General features: G+C 35.1%; 1 protein-coding gene across 1 annotated transcript in view; it reads right to left on the reverse strand.

Annotated features, from left to right (window-relative positions):
• Positions 1-21,746, reverse strand: part of EPHA6 (EPH receptor A6) — an 868,762-nt gene that overhangs the window by 720,334 nt on the left and 126,682 nt on the right. The window contains exon 3 of the mRNA XM_019922241.2: positions 734-1,397. Coding sequence (XP_019777800.1) covers positions 734-1,397 — 664 coding nt within the window. The remainder of the gene's footprint in view (positions 1-733; positions 1,398-21,746) is intronic.

The raw sequence follows: 21,746 nt of genomic DNA on the forward strand, positions 1-21,746 counted from the left end.
GTATGGTTTTAAACTTAATCAGCATTGCACTGTGTTCATACTTCCTAACAATTCGATCTTGCACAAGTACTGCTATTTAAACAAAAAAAGCTAATGTGTTATATGGTAGGAAATTGTATTTAATAGTAGCAAAGGATAAATTAATTTCTGATATACTCAGTACTCAATCACCAAACATATAACATTCCTATAAACTATCCTACATATTTTTAAACATATGTATGATTCATATGCAAACATATGAATTCCTCATTTATTTAAATATAATTTCAGCTTACCTAGGTACTATTCAATTATTACAATTCAACATGAAAGAAAGAATTGTTTTCAAACTGTCTTTAAATGTCATATTCTCTACAGACCACCAAAACATAAAAGTTAAGCAAATGCCTGCTTTGATCCCTTTTGCTTTTTGTTGCTGCTACTGATGTTGCTTTCCTTTATAAAAATCAGGTAAATATAGCAATTCATACAGCAACTATTCTACTGAAGGCAATATGCAAGAACACTTGTCATGGTATATAAGTTATTTTACATTTTCATACACCATTCCCAGGAGGAAAAAAAATCAGAAATTATCTTATAGTTAATATGAGTTAATTTCTTCCACAATTAATTCTTCCAGGAATAGTATTCGAAAATGTATTATTTGAAAATAAATATACAGCCAATTTACCTTTAAAAAAACCATCATTTGAATGCATGAATAATTATTTAAATATTTCTTTCTTACCGTGGCAAGAACCTTCAATTTCTTCATATCCTGTACTGCAGATACACCTTCCAAGAGGAACCAGCCAATCTCCATCAGCTCCACAATACAGTTTAGGAGTGTCACGCTCTTCTGCACTCTTCACACAAGAGCCCCTTACTTCAACCAAGGAGGAAGAATCAACTCTTGGGATAGTGTCTGGAAACATGGCCAGATTACGAACAGTAAAGGGGCACTTTTTGTAGAAAACACGGACCGAAACTAGGGCAATGCATGCCCCAATGTCTTGAAAAGCCAGATAAAATCCCTTCCTTTCTACAGGCCCCACCTCACGAACTTCAGTGTTGAGTTTGAGGATGCGATCACCCAAATCCATCTGGGTAAAACTTTCATCAGCAGCAATTGTGTCAATCTTTGTATACTGGCTTGGCTTGAATTTAATTCCATGGGACTCATCTGATTCCACATAATATAGATTAAATGTTTCTTTGCAAGTCCCCAAGACCCATGGGATGCTGTTACAATCCCTCAGTGTGAACTTCATTTCCACATAAATTTTCTGAGCTGCATCACGGGAGATCCAGTTTGTACGAAGCCAGTTGTTTTGGTTTGGTTCCATCACATTACATACCTGGTATGTGTGAATGGGCCTATTATGTTCATCCATTTCAGTGATGGCATCCCACTGCAAAAAGCAAAAATAAAATAAATGATTATGAAACCACGAACATATATGATTACTTCAAAAATTTTCTGTTTTGCTGAAAGAAAAATGAATAAAAAGTATACAAATAAAGCAAAGCAAAGCAACAATGGTGCAGGATTTTAACCAGGAGGCTTTCATTAAGACAATACGTTCTGAACATACCAGCTGTCCTGGTATGAATCTTACCTTCTTACATGTTAGTTGCAACATCAAGGGATATTTTATTTAATCTCTAGTTTCCTCAACTATAAAATGGAGCTGATAAGAGTACCTGTTTCATAAGATTGTTGTGAGGCATAAATTAGTTAATATATGTAAAGAACTTTAAATGGTTTCTAGTACTCTATAAACAACCTATAATAGCATCTATTATGTGATCAAATAACTAGACCAATGACAAATGTACTCTAGTTACCCATTTGTCTTCATATCCAATTTGCCACAAATTGAGGTATACTCATCAGTATTCAATTAAATATTTACATGTCTATTTTGATAGAAAATAGACATAGAGAAGGCTTTAGATTTATTCAAGAAATATTTATCAGGCACTATTCTGGACACTAGGAATACAGAAGTGCACTAGCTGAACAAAAACTCCCTGCCTTCGTGGATCTTACTTAAAGTGAGGAGTCGCAATAAAAACTGTAAATGAGTCAACTGAAAAATATGGTAGAAAGTACAATGGGAAAAAATAAGGCAGGGAGATGGGGAAGAGGGTTGAAATTTTAAATAGTATGACCAGAGAAGGCCTTACTGAGGTTGTGACATTTAAGTAATGTCTTAGAGGTGAGGCAGTGAAGAGGAAAGAGTAAGTACCAATCCCTGAGGCAGGAGGGTATAGGTATGTTTTAGGAACAGCTTGAACGGGCACTAAACAGAGAGGCAAAGAAGGTGCAAAAAAGCCTTTGTAAGCATTGGAAACACTTTGGCTTTTACTCTGAGCTAGATCATTGGATTTTCTTCACTTCTGCATGTTTACATACAAGCATTCTGCCACCTATATGAATAGAAAAAACTTACCTTTCTTTTAATTTTAGTAAAAATGTTTGAGTACATTGAAACTAATTGGCATTGGCATTATTTATACATCTAACACTGCATACTTCTATATTACAAATTTAGATTGTAAGTATATTTTATTTGTATAATAAAAGTTATAATAATTTTCAATAAACAAAAACACATTCTGGTAACTTTACAGTCTTTTGGAAAAACATAACTGGTCATCATAATTTCTCATTTCTATTAAAATACAGTAGAAATGATGAACTGTTTTCTATAGTGAATGTGTTCTATTTCTTGATACCACACTTCAGTGATTTATAATAAGCTTATTTAACTCATCCAGTTTGCAGTTTCTTATTTTATTTGACTGTAGAGAGTTAATTAATCGAGACTGGTGGAATTTCAATTAATATAGTTTCTAACAGAATGGTTTCTTTCCTCAGTCTATTGGATTGTTGAAACACTAATACTTTCAATTATCTACTTTAAATTTCCACAAATAAACAATTTATATTATCCATCAAACAAACTTAAAAACAATTATGTATCTAAAATTTCATTTGTAAGTTGCTTGCTTGAAATTCAGAAGGTATTTTCCAGAAGAAACAATGAGTTCCTTTAGAACTGTGGATACAATTTTACAAAACACACCCACTGTTTATCAGGGGTGATTCAAAAATCTCACAGAGGCACATAAAATTACCCATCTAAATACCTTTCATACTAACAATATTATAGGTCTTATATGACTCTTACACGTAAATTTAAAGGCAACCAGAACTATCAGAGCTCATTTAAAATGGTAAGCTAACCATTCAGAATATAAATAGTAAGACAAGATACAACTAATAAAATCTGAGAACTGTCAAAATAAGTGTCCAAAATTCTAAGCATTTTTCCCATTGGAGAGCCTCTAAGATACTTATCCAGTGATTATTCTTATTTCAGATAAATTTCTAATCAGAATTGATTTTATTCCTCAGGGAACGCATGTAATTACTACTGTCTACACTGCACCCTCTACTCTCCCATATAGGAGTATAGAGATATACTGTCAATAAATTCTGTTTGAATAATTACATTTTAACATCTTCAGACTATATCTCTTCATATTAATGAAAAGTATTAACAACTCTCATCAAACAATCAATTCTCCTAAAATATGAGATTAAATAAAAGTGAAAAATTACATCTGTGACAGAAAAAAAAGTTCTGAAATCATTACATATCTTTATTTAAAAATATGTTGGGTTTGGAAAAAATGTTTAGATGGAAAGAAAGATCAGGAATGAGAAGAATATAACACGCATACACTGAATCAGGACTAATCTGAACCAAGAGATAAGGAAATAACAAAATATCTGCAAATAATGAGAAATGTGGTTCTTTTCAAAGCACTACATAAGGATGTTTAACAAAATGGTAAATTATTTTCTATGTTAAATTAATGATGTTTGAGAAACAATAGTGTTTCTTCTCTCATAATCAAAAAAAAGGAAAGAAAGAAATCAGAATGAGATTCAGATACCAAAATAGCCAAAAGGTATCAACTGCTAAATTTAATCTTATCCAAGAATACTGAAAGTAATTTAAATTAGATTTTTAAATTTGAATATGATTCACTAAAATAAGAGTATAAATAAATTCAAGATTGCTATAAGATCTAAAAGGCTAGGAAATTTACTAAAAATATATTGTCATTAGTAGATATAGATATGCTATCATATTTAAATCATAAGGTATCCTTTGAAAACACTGCATGTACACCAAGTTATATTTGTATTTATACAGTTACATAACATTTAGTTACAATTTCCAAGTATTAAAATAAATAGAGCCTCTAAAAATGTGGGGTCCAAGGAAAGAATGGAAGTATAGAGCTCACATACCAAATGTCTAAATATTTTTAAATGATAGATCATTCTTTAAAGAAGATTAAACTCTAAGTATGTTCCATTTGCCTACTTTAGAAAGATACTGGAAGGCCAGGTTCAAATTTAAAATATTTGGACTTCTCAGAATTTCATGCCAGCATGTGGTAGTCCATCCAGAGCCAACTCCTAACCTTAGTCAACCCCATTTCTATTTCTTCCCTGATGCTAGGTAAATCCCATACCATGAAGGACTTCACACAAGCACGTATATGAGCATCCCAGTCTTTATGTCCCAGCTGTGTCCCTCCTCTGCTACAAAAAGATGCCAACTCTGGTCCTCTATTCAACCTAGGTTGAGCATACCAGTAGCACAGTTCACCCTTTGGAGGATGGACCCCCAACAAGAAGCCTTAAAGTTCTTGAAAGGAGATTTGAAGCCATCTGAGCAGGGAATTCAGGGGTCTTACCTACCGTGTGGTACAGAAGGAAAGCATAGGATCTAAGTAGCATATTACCTATTGCTCAAGGTCATTGCTTCACAAAGAAGGTTGTAGCTAGAGAAATGAATGGGGACAGCCATCTAAAGCTCTAGGAATAGTGTAACGTCTTCCATTCCCAAGTCTAAAGAAAGGTACAATCGCCCAAGACCAAACCAGGAAGTAATAGAAAATATGAACAGACTAATTACCAATACTGAAATTGAATAGGTAGTTTTAAAACTCCCAATAAACAAAAGTCCAGGACCAGGTGGCTTCACAGGTGAATTTTTACCAAACATTTAGATAAGAGTTAACACCTATCCTACTGAAACTATTCCAAAAAACTGCAGAGGAAGGAATACTTCTGAACTCATTCTATGAGGCCACCATCACCCCGACACCAAAACCAGACAAAGATATCACAAAAAAAGAAAATTACAGGCCAATACCACTGATGAACACAGATGCAAAAATCTTCAACAAAATACTAGCATACCAAATCAAACAATACATTAAAAGGATCATATAACATGATTAAGGGAGATTTATCCCAGGATGCAAGGATTTTTTAATATCCACAAATCAATCAATGTGATACACCACATTAACAAATTGAAGGATAAAAACCATATGACCATCTTGGGACTTCGCTGGTGGTCCAGTGGCTACAACTCCAGGCTCCCGATGCAGGGGGGCCAGGTTTGATCCCTGGTCAAGGAACTAGATCCCACATGCCACAACCAAGAGTTCACATGACACAACTTAAGATCCCACATGACACAACTTAAAAAAAAAAAATCCTGCATGCTGCAACTGAAGATCCTGCACACCACAACGAAGATCTTGCACATGGCAACGAAGATCCCACATGCCACAACTAAGACCCGGTGCAGCCAAATAAATAAATATTTTAAAATGTATGATCATCTATAGATGCAGAAAAAGCTTTTGATAAAATTCAACATCCATTTTTGGTAAAAGCTCTTCAGAAAGTGGGCATAGAGGGAAGCTATTTCTTCATAATAAAAGCCATACATGTCAAACCCACAGCTAATATCATACTCAATGGTGAAAAGTTGAAAGCATTTCCTCTAAGATCAGGAAGAAGACAAAGATTCCCACTCTCACCACTTTTATTCAACGTAGTTTTGGAAGTCCAAGCCACAGCAATCAGAGAAGAAAAAGAAATAAAAGGAATCCAAATGGGAAAAGAAGAAGTAAAACTGTCAATATTTGCAGGTGACATGATTCTATACACAGAAAATCCTAAAGACACTACCAGAAAACTACTAGAGCTAATCAATGAATTCAGTTAAGTTGCAGGATACAAAATTAATACACAGAAATCTGTTGTATTTCTATACACTAACAATAAAATATCAGAAAGAGAAATTAATGAAACAATCCCATTTACCATCACATCAAACAGAATAAAATACCTAGGAATAAACCTACCTAAGGAGGCAAAAGACGGGTACTCTGAAAACTATAAAACACTGATGAAAGAAATTGAAGACAACAGAAACAGATGGAAAGATATACCGTGTTCTTGGATTAGAAGAATCAATATTGTTAAAATGACCATACTACCCCAGGCAATCTACAGATTCAATATAATCCCTATCACATTACCAATGGCATTTTTCACAGAACTAGAACAAAAATGTTTAAATTTGTATGGAAACAAAATAGACCCCAAATAGCCAAAACAATCTTGAGAAAGAAGAACGAAGTTGGAAGAGTCATGCTCCCTGACTTTAGACTAAAAGCTACAGTAATTAAAACAGCATGGTACTGACACAAAAACAGAAATATAAATCAATGGAACAGGATAAAAAGCCCAGAAATAAACCCAGACACTTATGGTCAATTAATCTGTGATAAAGGAGGCAAGAATATACAATGGAAAAAAGACAGTCTCTTCAATAAGTGGTGCTGGGAAAACTGGACAGCTACATGTAAAAGAATGAAATTAGAGATTCTTTAACACCACATACAAAAATAAACTCAAAATGGATTAAAGACATAAATGAAAGAATGGATACTATAAAACTCCTAGAAGAAAACATAGTCAGAACACTCTTTGACATAAATTGCAGAAATATTTTTTTGGATCCATCTCCTAGAGTGATGAAAATAAAAACCAAAATACCAAATAGGACCTAAATAAACTTAAAGCCTTTGCATAGCAAAGGAAACCATGAACAAAACAAAAAGACTACCTACAGACTGGGAGAAAATATCTGCAAACAATGCTACTGACAACGGCTCAATTTCCAAAATATACAAACAGCTTAATATCAAAAAATTAAACAATCCAATCAAAAAATGGGCAGAAGACCAAACAGACATTTCTCCAAAGAATACATACAGATGGCCAACAGGTACCTGAAAAGATGCACAATATCGCTAATTATTAGAGAAATGCAAATCAAAACTACAATGAGGTATCACCTCACTTCGGTCAGTATGGTCATCATTAAAAAGTCTACAAATAATAAATGCTGGAGAGGGTGTGGAGAAAAAGGAACCCTCCTACACTGTTGGTGGGAATGTAAATTTGTGCAGCCACTATGGAGGACAGTATCGAGGTTTCTTAAAAGACTAAAAATAGAGTTATCAAATGATCCTACAATTCCACTCCTAGGCATATCAGAGAAAACTCTAGTTGGAAAAGATACATGCACCCCAATGTTCATAGCAGACATGGAAGCTATGTCTGCTGTTTACAATAGCCAAGACATGGAAGCAACCTAAATGTCCATTGACAGAGGAATGGATCAAGAAGTTGTGTCACATATATATACTGGAATATTGCTCAGCTATAAAAAAGAATGAAATAATGCCATCTGCAGCAACATAGACGGACCTAGAGATTATCATAATAAGTGAAGTAAGTCAAACAGAGAAAGACAAATATCATATGATACCAATTATTTGTGGCATCTAAAAAAAAATGATACAAATGAACTTATTTACAAAACAGAAACAGACTCACAGACATAGAAAACAAACTTACGGTTACCAAAGGGGAAAGTTGGGCAGGGGAGGGATAAATTAGGAGTCTGGGATTAACAGATACACACTACTATATATAAAATATATAAACAACAATGACATACTGTACAGCACAGGGAACTATATTCAATATCTTATAATAACCTACAATGGAAAAGAATCTGAAAAAGAATATATATATACATATATAACCATATGTATATTATATACATAACAGAATCACTTTGCTGTAAAACACTGTAAATTAACTATACTTCAATTAAAAAAAAGGTTAAAAAATCCGATTTGGGGTATAAGGTACTATAATTACTCTTTAATATCAAAGAGAGTTAAATATTATAAAAAACTTTTATGTTCTGCTTCATTATTGGGTAGTTAATGTAAACATTTGCCTCAAAACTCTTTTGCCTCCTAAAGTTCTCCATTGATCCTACAGATCATGTGTTAATAAGCAAAAAACAATATTTAGTGAGTTTACAGTATATATTAAATTCCATACAAGGAATGAAGAAATTAGATACAAGAATTGCTTGCTCTTACTGGACTTATTATAATATTTTAAGGTAATAAATTATGAAAACATAATTGACAGCACAGAACTGAATATAAGAAACAAATAAACAGTATATATAGTAAATAGAGTAAGTGTCCAAAGGATAGCAACACTAGTGAATGAGGGTGGTTTGGCAGGTTTGGCCAAGATGGAGAGACTGGACTTTAACCTTAAAGAATTACAAGATTCAATAAGGCAGAGGGAGAAGAGTGTATAGAAAAAATAATGTATAACACTAATCTATATGCATATAATTTTTGGCAGCACAGTCCTGTACTACATATATTTAGTGGGTAAAAGTTTTCACCCCTATTTAAAACAAAAACCAAACACATAATTATTCTCCAGTTGTGAAATATTTAGATGTACATGGTTTGGTTAAACAAGAATCAGTTGTACACCAAAGGGTTCTTTCTTTTGTAAACTTCAAGAGCACCTTGGATATAATGATTCCTGAGGGCAACTATTTGTATACTGAATTTATACCATCAAAGCTTTTTCACAAACGTTAACTTACTTGGTCCTCATCAGTCCAATAAAGTGAGACAGATATTTTCATTTTCACATTACTGATAAGGAATTCAATACCCAGGAATTGCATGGGCCAAGGATTAGAACCAGGCCTTCTAAACTTCATTTTCTGTATTTCATGATGTTTTACTGGTGACTTGTTGGCCTAGGGGAGATTGTCTTTCCCAGGGCTAGCTAATTCTTAGAGATACCAAAAGGCTCTGGGACTAGAGCATATCTTTCATAGGCAAACCAACCAAACCGGAGTCTATAGGCCCAACTACTTCCTTACCTAACTCTCACACACCAAGCCAGTATTTCTTCTGTCTTAAACCCAGGGGCAGGTACCAGGTAACTAGAGACCAACCCTATAGCCCAAAGCCTGAAGGAATTATTCAAACTAGCCAATCCTAAGCTGTTTACTGGGCCCTGCCTTGCGTTTCCCACAGAAACCCCAATAAAGACTCTGGCTTAGACTTTCCCCTCACTCCTGTCTTCTGTCACTTGACCAAAACCGATTGCTTCCCCTGTGGCCCTGCATGGCCTTGATGACCTCCTTCCTGGATCCTGTGCGTATAATAGACTTCTCCTTTCCAAGTGTAATTCTTGTTTCCTCCTGTGGCCACAGTAACTTTACCATACCATTATCCAACATGTACATTCTTAGAACAAACAGCTTTATGGTTCATGACACATTCTTCCTGCCAACCCTTTGGAAGACAACTGATTCTTGCTTAATCAAAAGCTTTCATTGAGCAAGACACTCCAAAAGACAGAGCTTTTCTATTCATCACATGTAAGCCTCTCCTTGATCCAAAGAAACAGACTCATAAAATAACTAATGGAAGAAGTTCTCTGTTCTACTTAACCAGCCATAAAAGCAGATACAGTTCACAAGATATTCTACCCTGCAGAAGCATGTACTAAAGTAATTAAACAAGGAGGCTATTAGACTGAGGTGGCTCTAATGCCTTGGCAGCTTGTGTAAGCAAACCCAAACCTAAGCTATAATAAATTCCTATAAATGCTCCAAGGTTAGGAAATAAAAACCTAAGAACAACCAATCACAAACAGCCATCTAGACTTTCCCACTTAAATGAGGTACCCACTTAAGCTATAGCCAATAAAATAATTTCCATGCTTTGCTTCTATGTCTGCTGTATAAAAAACACCTTTCCCCTAGCTCCTGTTGGCAGAGTGACCCTAACCACTTTTAGTTTGATGCTGCCTGATTCAAATCAATGCTAGTGATAGGGATAGAGTAGAATAATTAGTTTAAAAATCCCAATAGGGGATTAAAGACAGAAAGGAAATTTTAAGGGAGTTTGGGAAACTGTTGTAAGCTGATGACCACTCAAGAAAAGAATCCAATAACCTACTCTATCTTGAAGGAAGACCAGGTGCATTCAAGTTCCAGGCACACTCAAGCCACAAGTCCTGATAGTTAAAACACAAGACAATAGATATGGGGTCTGAATATTGTTACATGAAGCCAGGGAGTTAATGGTCCTTGAAGAAGAGCATTTCTGCATGTAGCCAAGATGGAATATAGGGGAAAGTGGAAAGAAACTAGATGAAAGGGGACATTATACCAAAACCTGAGATGAATAACCATTTTTTAGTATATGTTAACACCTTTCTGCTAAAATACATATAATTTCAATAGCGCCATGACAGTCCCAGCTAAACCACATAGGGTCAAAGGAGGAACTAATGATGTAAGCCTTGACATCTACCCAACATGATGAAGAAGGTGGCCTTCCCCCCCCGCCCACTTTTTCTTTGATTACAAAAATGTAGCCCTCTTTGCTCTCAGGGCTGCACTCCCTTGCATGCCCACTTGTATCTCTCACAAGCTTCCTATGCTAATAAACTCACTCTTTGCCTATCATTTTGCCTCACCCTTAAATCTTTCTGTGACGAGACAAAAGAACCTGAGCTTCAGTAAGTCCTGATACCACGTGAGCAGTTTCACTTAAAAGACGTGGGTTTGAGTCCCCTCCTAAGTCAGGGATCATGGGTTCAAGTCCCAATCTGAGGTGTGACTGGATATGAGACTCATCCAAGAAAGAATGTGGCTTCATTAGCTCAAATAAATTCTTAGAAATTTTAATATGCCTCTGTTTACCTTTCAACACATGTATGTAAGTTTTGTTTTACTGAGTTTTTTCTATACTATACAACAGTGAATTGTTTTATATATTGGTATTTTAAGTCATATGAAAATATAAAAAATTATAATAAACAGTAATGAGATGGAAGAGTTGGAATATTTTGAGTTTAGTTCCTATTTTGTAAAAGCAAATAGCTGGAAGGGGCGACTTCAAGATGGCAGAGGAGTAAGACGTGGAGATCACCTTCTTCCCCACAAATACATCAAAACCACGTCCACATGTGGAACAACTCCTACAGAACTCTACTGAATGCTGGCAGTAGACCTCAGACTCCCCAAAAGACACCCTGAGGTGACCTACACTCAGGGGCAGGGGCAAATCCCAAGCTGAACCCCAGGAGCTGAGCGAACAAAGAAGAGAATGGGAAACTTCTCCTAGCAGACTCAGGAGCAGCGGATAAAATCTCTACAGTCAACTAGATGTACCCTGCATCTGTGGAACACCTGAATAGACAACAAATCATCCAAAAATTGAGATGGTGGATTTGGGAGCAACAGTAGACTTGGGGTTTGCTTTCTGTATCCCATTTGTTTCTGGTTTTATGTTTATCTTAGTTTAGTATTTAGAGTTTATTATCATTGGTAGATTTGTTTATTGATTTGGTTGCTCTCTTCCTTTTATTTTTATAATATATATATATATTTTTCCTTTATCTCTTTTTGTGAGTGTGTATGTGTATGCCTCTTTGTGTGATTTTGTCTGTATAGCTTTATTTTTGCCATTTGTCCTGGGGTTCTGACTGTTCTTTTTTTCTTTTAATATACTTTTTACCACTTGTTATCACTGGTGGCTCTGTTTTTGGTTTGGTTGCTCTCTTCTTTCTTTCTCTCTTTTTTTATTACTTCTTAATTTTTTTATTTTTAATAACTGTTTTCTATTTTAATTATTTTATTTATTTTTCTTTCTTTCTTTCTTTTTTTTCTCCCTTTTCTTCTGAGCCAAGGGGCTGACAGGGTCGTGGTGCTCTGGCCAGGTGTGAGGCCTGAGCCACTGAGGTGGGAGAGCTGAGTTCAGGACATTGGTCCACCAGAGACCTCACGGCCACACGTAATATCAAATGCTGAAAGCTCTCCCAGAGGTCTCCATCTCAATGCTAAGAAGCAGCTCCACTCAACGACCAGCAAGCTACAGCGCTGGACACCCTATGCCAAACAACTAGCAAGACAGGAACACAAACCCACCCATTAGCAGAAAGGCTGCCTAAAATCATAATAAGTTCACAGACACCCCCAAACAAACCACTGGACGTGGTCATGCCACGCAGAAAGACAAGATCCAGTCTCATCCACCAGAACACAGGCACCAGTCCCTTCCACCAGGAACCCTACACAGCCCACTGAACCAACCTTAGCCACTGGGGGCAGACACCAAAAACAACAGGAACTACGAACCTGTAGCCTGCGAAAAGGAGACACCAAACACAGTAAGTTAAGCAAAATGAGAAGACAGAGAAATATACAGCAGATGAAGGAGATGACTGAGCAAGGTAAAAACCCACCAGACCAATCAAATGAAGAGGAAATAGGCAGTTTACCTGAAAAAGAATTCAGAGTAATGATAGTAAAGATGATCCAAAATCTTGGAAATAGAATGGAGAAAATACAAGAAACATTTAACAAGGACCTAGAAGAACAAAAGAGCAAACAAAAAATGACAAACAAGACAATAAATAAAATTAAAAATTCTCTAGAAGGAATCAATAGCAGAATAACTGAGGCAGAAGAACGGATAAGTGACCTGGAAGATAAAATAGTTGAAATAACTACCAAAGAGCAGAATAAAGAAAAAAGAATCAAAAGAATTTAGGAAAATCTCAGAGACCTCCTGGACAACATTAAACGCAGCAACATTCCAATTATAGGGGTCCCAGAAGAGGAGAAGAAAAGAAAAGGGACTGAGAAAATATTTGAAGAGATTATAGTTGAAAACTTCCCTAATATGGGAAAGGAAATAGTAAATCAAGTCCAGGAAGCACAAAGACTTCCATAAAGGATAAATCCAAGGAGAAACACACCAGAACACATGTTAATCAAACTATCAGAAATTAAATACCAAGAAAAAATATTAAAAGCAGCAAGAGAAAAGCAACAATTAACATACAAGGGAATCCCCATAAGGTTAACAGCTGATTTTTCAGACGAAACTTGGCAAGCCAGAAGGGAGTGGCAAGACATATGTAAAGCAATGAGAGGAAAAACCTACAACCAAGATTACTCTACCCAGCAAGGATATCATTCAAATTCGATGGAGAAATTAAAACCTTTACAGACTAGCAAAAGCTAAGAGAAGTCAGCACCATCAAACCAGCTCTGCAACAAATGCTAAAGGAACTTCTCTAGGCAGGAAACACAAGAGAAGGAAAAGACTTACAATAACAAACACAAAACAATTAAGAAAATGGTAATAGGAACATACTTTTCGACAGCTACCTTAAATGTAAAAGGATTAAATGCTCCAACCAAAAGACAAAGACTGGCTGAAACGATACAAAAACAAGACCTGTATATATGCTGTCTAAAAGAGACCCACTTCAGACTTAGGGACACATACAGACTGAAAGTGAGGGGATGGAAAAACATATTCCATGCAAATGGAAATCAAAAGAAAGCTAAAGTAGCAATTCTCACATCAGACAAAATAGACTTCAAAATAAAGACTATTACAAGAGACAAAGGAAGACACTACACAATGATAAAGGGATTAATCCAAGAAGAAGATATAACAGTTGTAAATACTTATGCACTCACCACAGGAGCACCTCAATATATAAGGCAAATACTAACAGCCATAAAAGGGGAAATCGACAGTAACACAGTAAGTGGGGGACTTTAACACCCCACTTACACCAATGGACAGATCATCCAAAATGAAAATAAATAAGGAAACACAAGCTTTAAATGACACACTAAACAACATGGACTTAATTGATATTTATAGGACATTCCATCCAAAAACAGCAGATTGCACTTTCCTCTCAAGTGTTCATGGGACATTCTCCAGGATAGATCATATCTTAGGTCACAAATCAAGCCTTGGTAAACTTAAGACAACTGAAATCGTATCAAGTATCTTTTCCAATTACAACGCTATGAGACTAGATATCAATTACAGGAAAAAATCTGTAAAAAGTACATACAAACACATGGAGGCTAAACAATACACTACTGAATAACCAAGAGATCACGGAAGAAATCAAACAGGAAATCAAAAAATACCTAGAAACAAATGACCAGGAAAACACGACAACCCAAAACCTATGGGATGCAGCAAAAGCAGTTCTAAGAGGGAAGTTTATAGCAATACAATTCTACCTCGAGAAACAAGAAACATCTCATATAAACAACCTAACCTTACACCTAAATCAAGCAGAGAAAGAAGAAAAAAAAAATCCCACAGTTGGAAGAAGGAAAGAAATCATAAAGATCAGATCAGAAAGAAATGAAAAAGAAATGATGGCAAAGATCGTTAAAACTAGAAGCTGGTTCTTTGATAATATAAACAAAATTGATAAACCATTAGCCAGACTCAATAAGAAAAAAAGGGAAAAGACTCAGATCAACAGAATTAGAAATGAAAAAGGAGAGGTAACAACTGACACTGCAGAAATACAAAGGATCATGACAGATTACTACAAGCAACTATGTGCCAACCAAATGGACAACTGAAAGAAATGGACAAATTCTTAGAAAAGCACAACCTTCTGAGACTGAACCACGAAGAAATAGAAAATATAAAGAGACCAATCACAAGCACTGAAATTGAAACTGTGATTAGAAATCTTCCAACAAACAAAAGCCCAGGACCAGATGGCTTCATAGGCGAATTCTATCAAGCACTTAGAGAAGAGCTAAAACCTATCCTTCTCAAACTCTTCCAAAATATAGCAGAGGGAGGAACACTTCCAAACTCGTTCTATGAGGCCACCATCACCCTGATACGAAAACCAGACAAAGATGCCACAAAAAAACTACGGGCCAATATCACTGATGAATATAGATGCAAAAATCCTCAAAAGAACACTAGCAAAGAGAATCTAACACATTAAAAGTATCATACACCATGATCAAGTGGGGTTTATCCCAGAGATGCAAGGATTCTTCAGTATATGCAAATCAATGTGATAAATCATATTAACAGACTGAAGGAGAAAAACCACATGATCATCTCAGTAGATGCAGAAAAAGCTTTTATTAAAATTCAACACCCATTTGTGACGAAAACCCCCCAGAAAGTAGGCATAGAGGGAACTTACCTCAACATAATAAAGGTCATATATGACAAACCCACAGCCAACATCATTCTCAATGGTGAAAAACTGAAACCATTTCCACTAAGATGAGGAACAAGACATGGTTGCCCACTCTCACCAGTATTATTCAATATAGTTTTGTAAGCGTTAGCCACACCAATCAAAGAAGAAAAAGAAATAAAAGGAATCCAAATTGGAAAGAATAAGTAGAGCTGTCACTGTTTGCAGATGACATGATACTACACATAGAGAATCCTAAAGAAGCTACCAGAAAACTACTATAGCTAATCAACGAATTTGGTAAAGTGGCAGGATACAAAATTAATGCACAGAAATATCTGGCATTCCTATACACTAATGATGCAAAACCTAAAAGAGAAATTGAGGAAACACTCCCATTTACCACTGCAACAAAAAGAATAAAATAACTAGGAATAAACCTACCTAAGGAGATAAAAAACCTGAAAGCAGAAAACTATAAGACACTGATGAAAGAAATTAAAAATGATACAAACAGAGGGAGAGATATACCATGTTCCTGGATTGGAAGAATGAACATTGTGTAAAAGACTATACTACCCAAAGCAATCTACAGATTCAATGCAATCCCTATCAAACTAATAATGGAATTTTTCACAATATCAGAACAAAAAAATTTCACAATTTGTATGGAAACACAAAAGACCCCGAATAGCCACAGCAATCTTGAGAAAGAAAAACGGAGCTGGAGGAATCAGACTCCCTGACTTCAGACTATACTATAAAGCTACAGTAATCAAGACAGTATGGTACTGGCACAAAAGCAGAAATATAGATCAATGGAACAGGATAGAAAGCTCGGAGATAAACACATGCACATATGGTCACCTTATCTTTGATAAAGGAGACAAGGATATACAATGGAGAAATGGCAGCCTCTTCAGTAAGTGGTGCTGGAAAAACTGGACAGCTACATGTAAAAGAATGAAATCAGAACACTCATACACAAAAATACACATACACAAAATAAACTCAAAATGGATTAAACACCATTTGTGATGTTTAACAAAACATCACATACACCATACACAAAAATAAACTCAAAATGGATTAAAGACCTAAATGTAAGGCCAGACACTATAAAACTCTTAGAGGAAAACATTCGCAGAACACTAGATGACATAAATCACAGCAAGATCTTTTTTGACCCACCTCCTAGAGAAAGGGAAATAAAAACAAATATAAACGGGACCTAATGAAACTTAAATGCTTTTACATCACAAAGGAAACCATAAACAAGACGAAAAGACAACCCTCAGAATGGGAGAAAATATTTGCAAATGAAGCAACTGACAAAGGATTAAACTCCAAAATTTACAAGCAGCTCATGCAGCTCAATATCAAAAAATACAAACAACCCAATCCAAGAATGGCCAGAAGACCTAAACAGACATTTCTCCAAAGAAGATACACAGATTGCCAACAAACACATGAAAGGATGCTCAACATCACTAATCATTAGAGAAATGCAAATCAAAACTACAATGAGGTATCACCTCACACCTGTCAGAATGGCCATCCTCAAAAAATCTGCAAACAATAAATGCTGGAGAGGGTGTGGAGAAAAGGGAACACTCTTGCACTGTTGGTGGGAATGTAAATTGATACAGCCACTGTGGAGAACAGTATGGACGTTCCTCAAAAAGCTAAAAATTGTACTTCCATAAGACCCTACAGTCCCACCACTGGGCCTATACCCTGAGAAAACCATAATTCAAAAAGAGTCATGTACCACAATGTTCACTGCAGCTCTATGTACAATAGCCAAGACATGGAAGCAACCTAAGTGTCCGTCAACAGATGAATGGATAAAGAAGATGTGGCACATATATACAATGCAATATTACTCAGCCATAAAAAGAAACAATATTGAGTTATTTGTATTGAAATGGATGGACCTAGAGACTGTCATACAGAGTCAAGTAAGTCAGAAAGAGAAAAACAAATACCGTATGCTAATACATATATATGGAATTTAAAAAAAGAAATGGTTCTGATGAATCCAGGGGCAGGACAGGAATAGAGACGCAGATGTAGGCAATGGACTTGAGGACACGGGGAGGGGGAAGGGTAAGCTGGGACGAAGTGAGAGAGTGGCATGGACATAAATACACTACCAAATGTAAAATAGATAGCTAGTGGGAAGCAGCTGCATAGCACGGGGAGATCAGCTCGGTGCTTCGTAACCACCTAGAGGGGTGGGATAGGGAGGCGTGGAGGGAGAAGCAAGAGGGAGGATATATGGGGATATATGTATATGTATAGCTGATTTGCTTTGTTATAAAGCAGAAACTAACATACCATTGTAAAGCAATTATACTCCAATAAAGATGTTAAAAAAAAAAAAAGCAAATAGCTGACAGAATTGACCAACTTAACAGCAGACATAATGACAGGTTTGATTATTTCATCATCCAACTTCTATAATTACTAGGTGTATGTACACATTTCAAACTGGAGAGTAAGTTATACATGTGCTTGTCTTAATTAGAGGCAGGACTTTAACCCCCTGGAAAAACTTGGTATATGGCTGAAGTTGCCAGAAGTCTGCACATACAGCTTAGTGTTGTACATCACCTAAGACTATTTCTCCACTGATAAATCTCTTGGGCAGTTCCATTTAAAATGAATCTTTATTAGAAGTGATAGGAAATGGAAAAAGCTATGAAAAGTACTTAATCCATTCATGCCTGAGGGTTCTCTAAAAACCCATCCCCATCTACACAGAGTGAGTTTTTCTTTGTATAGCAAGCTAAATAAAGTAGACTAAAAGGTGGATTCCTCTTGGACATAGAAAGTTAGAATAAGGAAATTCATTCCTAAAGCAAAGGGCAGTCACTGTGGAGTCAGACTGCGTTCTTTTCTCAGAGAACAAAATAAGGCAATCAAATAGCCTTCCTAGGCAAGAATATTCAGATAATTTGAATTTGATTTAAACATGTTTAGGATGTTTAAACTGACCTAACCATCCAAAATTCTAACGTGAATCTCTCAAATTTACACCTTCTTCCCTCTGAAAATTTTTAGAATTCAAAAGGAATATAAATGTTTATTTAAAAAATTAACTTTAAAATTTTAAAATAAAAGCAGATAGTCTATTTCTCAGCATAGAAAGGGCTGTTGGAAAAATAATTACATTTTTAAATACCAGTGATAACTTACTCAAAGGCCATAGCTCAAGAAAATTTTAACAAAGGAAGAGAGAAATTAACTTCATACTAAAATGCTTACCTCTTTATCTACAGACAGAAAAGGGAGGGGGAAAAAAATCACACCCTAGAGCCATTAGGACCCTGAACAGCTGCAGGGCTGATCTGGTTTAAGGAAAAAAAAAAAAAAATCATTAAAAACCAATATTAAATATCCTGACAGTAGAGACTAGGGAAGGAAGCATCCTAATAACAGTGAAGAAAGAGACAGCTAAAAAAAATAAATTTGGTTTATACCTGTACCTGTGATTCCTAAATGAATAAGTACTTACTTAGATGTATATAGAACCACTTTCCTCTCTTCCTTTTTCTGTCTGCCTTTTTAAAACTCACATGCACTCTAATTTTAAAATTAGTAACTTAAATTTATTTCTGCCTCTATTTGTAACAGATGCCAGCTATCAGCTAAAAGGGAGATAACTATGTGGTAAAAAAATATTTTTTTTCTTGACTTATTTCTTCAAAATGTGGTTATGATAAATATATAAAGGGAAATATGAAAAGGAAATAGAATATTATAAAAGATCATTGCAAAGATATAGAATCCAAAAGAACAAATGACTTAAAATTAGCTAGTATTACATTGGTAGATGACTAATTAATAAAATAATGAAATAGCCTATCATTACCCAGATATTTTTCCAAAAGTAAAAGATAATCTAAAGATAGATTTAAATGAAATGAAGAAAGAACAACAAAATCATGGGAAATCTATAATTTCTAATTAGATTCCCTGTATAACTTGTTACCAAGGGTTTTGTAGTATGTGGCTATAACTAATTATTCCTCAAGATTAAACTAAATTTAAATGAGAAAGGGAGCAACGCAGGGGAAGAAAATCTCCAACTTCATTCTAAGAATGATAAAAAATAGAAGAGGTGAGAATGAAAAGAAGTCTTCATTTGGTAAAATGACAAACATCTGATTTGTTCCAAACATTCTACCTCTTGTCTTGCATAATCTAAATAAAGTGGTTGAATGTACATAGGCATCTCATTATGTAAGCTGTAATGACTTAATTTTTAAATCATAAGCATCTAATACTCTCTACCAAAGGAAAGCTTGTTATAGAGGCCTTCTTATTCTAATGTGATATTTTCCTCAGAACCACTTAAATATTCACTTTGAGTCAATATACTGACATAAACTTAGAAAATTAGTGCCCTGAATTCTGCTGCTAGGCATGTAGTTAACAACATAAATCTGTTTTACAGCAGAAAAATGAAGGCTCTGCATTTAAATGATAAATAGTTTCAGACTAAAACAAGAGAATAAAACAAGAAGCAAAATGCATCATGTGCATATACATTTCTATTTCACTTTGGGTAAACATAAAACTTTTTTATTAGACTACAAAGATATTTAATAAAAAGTAAGAACTCAATGACATAGCTATCTGGAAGACAACTAAGACTAAGTTTTATAAATAAATTTATTACTTTTGGTTCATTTCTCCTATTAACAGGACCAAAATATAGCAAGAAGGATAATTTCTATTAAGAAGGAATGATTCTTCCCATAAAAAATAGTCACATATTCATGAAGTTTAAAAGTTCTTAAATAGAGTCCATCTTCTGAATACCTGTAAGCCTTAATTGGTACAAAAAGTTAAGATTTTCACTTAACCAATAAATAAGATACTCCAAAAACTATCTTTGAATAGAATTTCTACAATTAAGATATGGAAAATATTCATCTTAATTGTTCTGTCTTATGTTCAACAATTCCATGCTAGCTTCCACAGGACTTCACAAATACAGAAAGCATGTGAAAATAATCTCACAAATCATACTTAATTTCATTCTTATATGGTAGAGATAATAAAGCATATTATCCTGGTTTTATGGATGAAGAAATTGACTTAAAGGAGGGAATTGACTTATTTGAGTCTTCAAAGAAAATAGAAAAATCACCACCACAAGTATCTGGAGGGTTCTATTAGCCCATATGGAGGCTTTGAACTAAAATACATTTAAATAGAATATAATCTCTATGAGGGCAGGGACTTTGTTTTGTCACATTATTGTATCCCCAGCACCAGGGGTATACAATGCCAGGATCACAGTAGGTTCTTAATATTTGCTGACTATGGAAATGAGTAATAGAAGGCTTGAATTCTAACTAAAACAATTCTGAACACTTCCACTCATGGGAGACTACTGTTTCCTACATCAGGTTACTAAATATCACACATTATTGAGAGATATATAAACTTTGAGCTCCCTCCTAAACTAATCATCCTGTTTTAGAGCCTTCATAACGACTTAGCTGAACACAGAAATATCAGATGAACTAACTGAAGTCTGCAAACATCAGATGACTCAGCCAGCACTATGCTAGAGCACAAGATTTTACCTTAGGACAAAGACTCAGGTTGAGAACCAAGAGGTGCTCTGTGTGTGTGGAGCCGGGGGTGGGGGTGTGTGGGGGTGTGGGTGCGTGTTTTCAAGATGGAGAGAGGGGAGAGGAAAATGGTATCAAGAATATGTGTCTGCATCAGGAGAGAGAGAACTGAATAAGGGATATAACACCCAAGCTGCTTAAAAGGTATTCTTTAGTAGAGGACTTTAATATAAAAAGGACTATTTACTGACCCAGTCAGATCACCTATCTTTGCTCTAATTACTAATAAAGTCTACAACCTTGACCTGATTAACTTTCTATTTTAAGTAAATATTGTAATATTTAACTATATTATATTATGAATTGGTAATTCTTACAAACATAAGGTATGAAATAAATGAACAGTCAAACTGTACATGTTAATGCAAATTGGGAGAAGAAACCCCTAAGACTGTGATGCTCTGTACATATTGCAAAGAAAACGATTAATGAAGGAGAAAGTATTTAAGCATATCAAATGCTGCTGAAAGGTCCTGTAAAATAAGAACAGTTCAATATTTACCAGATTTTTTAACAGAGAAGTTATGGCAGCTCTGACAAAAAAAGGTTTGGTGGAGTGCTAATGTGGGCAGAAGCACAATCTTCATGGAGGAATCTGAAAAAGAGTGTTTTTTCTAATCACAGATATGTAATGTGTAAGATAAATTTATAGAGATCCTTTTAAGGTAAGAAGATGATTCTGTACATATGTTTCAGTTCATGTTCTGGCCCATTAACGTTGCTTAACACTTCACAAAGATATGTATTTTGACATGGTTTTTCCAAATATGTTAGACCTTCACAATTCAAATAAAATTATAACTTTACCCAGG

Source organism: Tursiops truncatus, chromosome 4 (assembly GCF_011762595.2).
Source record: "Tursiops truncatus isolate mTurTru1 chromosome 4, mTurTru1.mat.Y, whole genome shotgun sequence".
Classification (NCBI taxonomy): Eukaryota; Metazoa; Chordata; class Mammalia; order Artiodactyla; family Delphinidae; genus Tursiops; species Tursiops truncatus.